The 6,414-nt window shown below is 44.2% G+C and overlaps 1 protein-coding gene across 1 annotated transcript; it reads left to right on the plus strand.

The window, feature by feature from the left end:
* The first annotated feature begins 791 nt into the window (after nt 1–791).
* MRPL18 (mitochondrial ribosomal protein L18) lies at nt 792–6,368 on the plus strand. The gene is made up of 4 exons (XM_043887992.1): nt 792–990; nt 1,502–1,688; nt 5,243–5,474; nt 6,009–6,368. The coding sequence occupies exons 1-4, from the start codon at nt 939–941 to the stop codon at nt 6,078–6,080; spliced, it is 543 nt and encodes a 180-aa protein (XP_043743927.1). The 5' UTR covers nt 792–938; the 3' UTR covers nt 6,081–6,368.
* Nucleotides 6,369–6,414: the final 46 nt, after the last annotated feature.

The raw sequence follows: 6,414 nt of genomic DNA on the forward strand, positions 1-6,414 counted from the left end.
AGGACGGGAAAGAAAAGGGGGGAGGAGGGTGGAGAAGCGTGAGCGCGCCGGAAGTGAGCAGACGGAAGGGGCGGTCCCAGCACATTCGCCCAATTAGAGAGCGAATGAGAAGGGCGCGAAGGTAGGAGAGCGGAAGTCAGTATCTCGGACCGCTAGAGGGAGGAGGCGCTCGGCTGACGCTTTCTCCCCCTAGGCACAGGTTACGCGTGCGCGTCTGCACATTCTGGTACCTTCTAGAAAAGGTGGGCGGTAGGGCGGAGCTTGGAGTGACGAAAAGCAGGTGGGGGGCGTAAGGCTGTGTGCCTGAGATAGGGCCGAGGTTATGTACGGTTCTGGGTGGTTTATAAATCGGCGTCCTTGTTTTCCTTACGTGTATGAGTTCGAGCGGAGAGCGCCCGGCTTCAAGCGTTTAGGGTTGGGAGCCTGAGCGGGACCGCGCAAGGGTTCTCCATGAGTCATTAGGGAAAACAACCATAATATCTGAAGAGAAAACCGCCTCGCGTTGCCGTTTCCTCTCAGAGACCAACGTGTCTGTGTGTGTCCGCTCAATTATCGGTCTGTACTTTGCGACCCGAGGGCCCAACTAAGGTACCAAGACGCCTTGCGGGACAGGGACGCGGGATGCGGCCGACTAGCGTGGTCAGACTTAACGGACCGTGCCCAACCCCCACTTGGCTCGCTGTGAGGTGGCTGGCTGGCTCCGGCGTCTGTCTGCGCCACAGCGTAAGCGCTGATTGGAGGAATGGAGATGACGGATTGCACTCTCTGCCACTCAGCTGCAGGGGCTTGTTAGTGTGGCGATCTAGGCATCTATGACCTTACGTCATTCGAAGGCTTTTCCCTGAGTTAGTATGGCTGCGGCCGGCGGCTTTCTGGGACGCCGTTGAGGAGAGGAGGGCAAGGTCTGTCCGAGGCTTTGGCTGCGATTCTCCTCAGCGATGGCGCTTCGGCTGCGGTTCTGGGAATTGTTGCCGTTTTGCAGAAACCCCGGTAATTCATCTTACCACTTCTCTCAGGTTACACCCCAAGGTCTGCACTGGCAAGTTGTCGTTTTATATGCAGCATGCGTTATGCGTGCTCAGTCGAGTACAGCTCTGTCGACCCCATGGACTGTAGCCACCCAGGCTCCTCTGTCCACGGAATTCTCCATGCCAGAATACTGCAGTCGGTTGCCATTCCCTTCTCGAGGGGATCTTCCCCAGCCAGGGAGCGCATCTGCCTCTGGCGTTTCCTGCCCGGGCAGGCGGATTCTTTAGCCACCTAGGAAGCCATCATTTCCCACGGAAAAGTAAACGAGCTAACGGTATCGTGATGACGACACTAGCAGAAAATTAAGGACCAGATTCTGTGGTGACGACACTGCGTTACCGAACATAGCTCTTGTACCTCTTCCAGGGCGCGAGGCCTGAGGGGGAGAGGATGGGCTCAAGTTATATCATATTCCTGTTTTGTCCGTATTCGTCATTCTTTTAAGATCCATGTGGTTGTTTTTGTTCTTTAGGGTGTCGGGTGGCAGCGCTCTCGACCAGTGCTAAGCCAGCGGTGAAGCCTGAGGTGGACCCCGTGGGAAATGAAGCTATTGCCCCCGAGTTCACCAACCGGAACCCCCGGAATCTGGAGCTCTTAGCTGTAGCCAGAAAAGAGCGGGGTTGGGGGACCGTGTGGCCCTCCCGTGAGTTCTGGCACAGGTAATTAAGTTGCTCCGTGTTGACCACAGAGCCCTGCATGATGAACTTCAAATTGTTTTCATAAGTTCTTTAAGGAGTGTGCCCGGTAACTGCTGGCGATTCTCCTCTCAGACTTGTGCTGGGTCTAGGAGGGGTTAGTGGGGGGAAGAGGGCGGCAAACGGTAAATAAATAGGTGTCATAGAGAAAATGTTAAGAATAGGAGACTGGTTGCCTACCCAGACCCTCCGAAAATAGGAAGAAAGCCAAACTATCTGCCAAGAAGAGGGTTCCCAGCAGAGGAAACAGCTAGGGTGGGAATGAGCTTGCTGTGTTTGAGGAACCGAAAGGCTTGTGTACCTAGAGCTCTGGGCCAAGAGGTGAATGGAGAGGTAGGTAGGACACAGATTATCAGCTTTATATATCAAGGAAGTGCTTGAGGCTTTATTTTTATTGTAGTGGGAAACTGACGGGATTTAGTTTAGTGTAAGCCTGAATAGAAGATCATTCTGGTTCCTTTGAGGAGAACAGATTTTTAAGGGGGCAGTGGTAAAGGCAGGAGAGCAGTTAGGGGTTTATTCTTTGTAAAGATGGCTAATTATTGAATATATTTGCCAGGAACCTGATGCTAGGTGCTTTATATGCATTTTCTCATTTACTCTTTACAAGTACTTTTTGAGGCAGGTGCAGTAAATTCCCCCATTTTATAGAGCAGGGGAGACTTAGGGAAGGAAACAGGGTTCAAAGAAAGGGGGCAGGACAATTCATGTTTGAAATAATCTGACTCTTTAAGTCTAGAATCTTTTTTGAAACACCCAAACTATTATTTTCTATTAATATTTGGGTATTTAAATAATTGGAGATCTACCTCCCCCCTTTCCCTCTATTTGTCCTATTCACAGTACTACCAGTATAATTTGGAAGTGACCTTGGAGATCATGAGTCCTACTCTTTTATTGCACAGATGGTTTAAGACAATGATCAGCAGACTTGCTCCTAAGCTGGCTTGGTAGCAAAATATTTTTACATTTTTGAAAGGTTGAAGAAAAATGCAAAGAATATTTTATGGTAGGAAAACTGTAAAATTCAAATTTCATTATCCACAAAGTTTTTATTGGCACACAGCCACCCCCCATTCTCACCTGGCTGTTCTGGTATTACTGTGGCTGAGTTGAGCAGTTGACCCATATTGTTACCTGAAAACTAGGTTTGCCTCTTGGTGGGTGTCAGGCCAGAAGGCACAACCAAGATCAGGAGTGGGAGGGGTTTATTACTTGCAGCATGTAAAGAGAACACTGGGTGTCTTCCTCAAAGCAATGTCTCCCCCAACAGCATAACTGAGGAAGTTTTAAGCGAAGGGTACACACATATTCATGAAGGCACTTGAGGAGAGGAGAACTCCATATAGAATCAGGGCCAAAGTGTACAGAGTCCTAGCTTTAATTTGTTGAAGTCACAAGGGTCAACATTGTCATTTCCATCCTCCACCTGATGCAGAACTCGAAGGAGGTATCAGATTGTTCTCTATGTCCCTTGAGGAGGAATCAGAACTCTCTCTTTTACTATTTTACTCTCCTTTGTTGCTTGATTGCTTCTCCTTTGTTTCTTCATTCCCTTAAGATCATTAATTACTGAGACCTGTTCAAGAGCAGGTACAGTGGCCAATCTTAGATCGCAAAATGGCTTTGGTCAAAAATGGCTTCTCTTAGGTCAAGAAAGCCATGCCTGGTTCTCTTTCTCCAGCGACCCACTACCCTCTCTGCTTTCAATGTGATCACTTATAGAAAAAGTGTGTTGACCACTGGATTAAGAGATTGTGATCCTTGTCAGTATAGTGGTGAGTATCCCTGCCTGTCACGTGGGAGACCGGGGTTCAATTCCCCGATGGGGAGGCAACACACCCTTTGGGCTTCCCTTGTAGCTCAGTCGGTAAAGAATTTGCCTGCAGTGCAGGAGACCTGGGTTCAATCCCTGGGTTGGGAAGATCCCCTGGAGAAGGAAATGGCAACCCACTCCAGTATCCTTGCCTGGAAAATCTCATGGACAGAGGAGCCTGGTGGGCTAGAGTCCATGGCGTCACAAAGAGTCGGGCATGACTGAGCGACTAACAAAACCAGGAGTAGAACCCACATTTCTAAATCTAGTGCTTGTTATGCAGTTTGATACTAAGAACCTTAGTATAGTCTGATTTCTGTGTTTTCTTTATCATGAACTTAATTTCTACATGTGTAATGTATACAAATGTTGTAAATCCAAAAAGAAATAGTTTCTCATGTACCCTTCTATAGCTAGTCTGTGCACATAGCTATAAACTTGTATTTTTTTTTTAAATATAAATCTTATCTTACCATATATGTTGTTCTGTATTCCCCCTCCCATTCCTTCACCACCACCCCCACCTATGCCACAGACAAACACACTTAAAAAACATGTTGGAAATATTTTGTGTTGGTTGGGAACATTGGCTCTGGACCAAACCCCTGGACTTAAATCCTGCCTATCACCATTACTTACCATTAGTTGTAATATTGCTAAAGTTATTTAACTTTTCTGTGTCAGTTTCTGCAACCCGAAAAGAAAGAAAGAATAATGTTATTAGTTTGAGACATGAGCTCTACCTGTAAACAATTAGGACTCCCTGGTACAGTCAGTGTTCAATAAATGTTTGCAACAGCAGCATAAAGTGCTACTTTGTTCTTAATTGTGTAAAATAACTGTTTAAAGTTCCTCTAAAATACCATTGCATGGCTATTTTAATTCACTGATTCTGGATTGATGATTATCTTTTTGATTTCAACCAGTGTTGCAATTAATTGTCTTGTGCATGCAGTTTAGCAGTGAGATTGGGCATATGTTCATGGGTTTTAAGAGTCATTAATAGTTTACTTCTCTGTGAACAGTCTGTCCAAATCCTCTGCCTAGTAAGTTACTGGTCATTTTCTTATTGATTATAGGAGGCTTTTTATATACTATGGAAACTAGCCCTTTGAAAAATACATGATTTTAAAATACTTTTTGTTTCTTTGCTTGCCTTTTGACTTCACTTTATTTTTTTCGTTTGTTTTTCTTAGCATGCAGAAAGCTTTGTTAGTCTTTTTTCTTTTTTACAAAAGCCATATGATACAGTTTGATGTTATGTTAAATAGCTTGATATAGTTAAATACGCTTATCTTACTTTGATTTGTTTAAAAATTCTCCCATGTTGTCTTCTAGTACTCACATGATTTCTGTTTTTATATTTAAATGTTTGATCCATCTTACATTTATTTTAGAAAATAAACTATAAAGTAAGTATATCTTTATCCAGTGAAGGGTCAGCAAGTTAGCTCTGCCTCCTCAGCTCTCAGAAATGCCGAATTTCTTCTGGGTATTTGAGGCTAAGTAGAAATGTTTGGTTTACTATTGAGGATATCCTCATAAAGGCAGAGGAAAAACACCTCTCCCAAGTAAAATGCAGGTTGAGTATGTTGACATAAATGAACCAGATGTTGCATTTTTGAGAAATGTTTTTGCACTTATTCACCTGAAGTTATTTGTCTTTAGAATTCTGATTTTGTTCTCCCCTCACCTTGTTTAGGTTGCGAGTTATAAGGAGTCAGCATCATATAGAAGCACTTGTTGAGCATCGCAATGGCCAGGTTGTGGTTTCAGCATCCACTCGTGAATGGGCCATTAAAAAGCACCTTTATAGCACCAAAAACGTGGTGGCTTGTGAGAGTGTAGGACGAGTGCTGGCACAGCGGTGCTTGGAAGCAGGAATCAACTTCATGGTCTACCAACCCACTCCTTGGGAGGCAGCGTCAGACTCGGTATTTTGTTCTCACTACTTAGTTAAAAGGTGTTGTGTTAATTCTTGACATTAGATACTTACATAATAGTAGTTTGTTTATTAAGTTCTTTCCAAGTGTCTGACCCTGAGTTGAGTGTCCTGATGCGCACCTCACTTCAGCTTCACAGCAGCCTTAGCGTCAGGACTCGTGGTCCCTCTTCTGTAAGTTAGCTGAGGTTGGCTGGCTGGCTCAGTGTGGCGCTGAGCCTGGTTCAAACCCACACGACCAATTCTATAGCCGTAACATTGACTTCTCTGCAGTTCACATAGTATCTTGTCTACAGAATATTTTCAAATACTGCTAATCCTTAACATCTCTACACTTTGTTTTATCTGTGTCATTAAGGTCACTTTCTGAAAAAACTAGTATGGGCTGGGAAGTTAGCAAGGAGCAGATCGGTGGTTCACTTCCTCTTGTGAAGTGAGCTATTTATGGTCAGCTTGTTGTTCAGTTGTTAAGTCAGTTTGTAGTATTGACTTCATCTTTTCCTTTTTTCTTGATCTTCAAAACCAGATGAAACGACTACAGATTGCCATGATAGAGGGTGGTGTGGTGCTGCAGGAGCCTCGGAGAATCTATGAATGAAGCAGAAGCATTGTTTGGAGCTTGTAAATGAAAGCTGTCAGCTCTTCATTCATCATAAGAGAGCCTCTGGAAGAACTGCCAACTTGGACATTTTATACAAAAATCTAACAGCAGAATGTTAGTTAAGGTTGTCTCCTTCAGTGTGTTTATCTTAAATTCAGGGCTGAATTCTTCCCCTCTTGGACGTGAGAGAAGTATCTGAGAAAAACTTGCTGATTATAATTAACTTCTGAAGGACAAATTAAATTGTTTATAAGTTAAAGAATAAATGTATATTATTAACTCTTACTTTCTAGTTATATGAAATTTTCTCCAACTATGAACTCTCTGTGGC

This window comes from Cervus elaphus, chromosome 26, assembly GCF_910594005.1.
Source record: "Cervus elaphus chromosome 26, mCerEla1.1, whole genome shotgun sequence".
NCBI classification, from domain to species: domain Eukaryota; kingdom Metazoa; phylum Chordata; class Mammalia; order Artiodactyla; family Cervidae; genus Cervus; species Cervus elaphus.

Coding starts and splice junctions, on each gene's coding strand:
- MRPL18 (XM_043887992.1), top strand. CDS start 939: ATGGCGCTTCGGCTGCGGTTCTGGGAATTGTTGCCGTTTTGCAGAAAC. Junction 991..1,501: donor GCCGTTTTGCAGAAACCCCG/GTAATTCATCTT, acceptor TTTGTTCTTTAG/GGTGTCGGGTGGCAGCGCTC. Junction 1,689..5,242: donor TCCCGTGAGTTCTGGCACAG/GTAATTAAGTTG, acceptor CACCTTGTTTAG/GTTGCGAGTTATAAGGAGTC.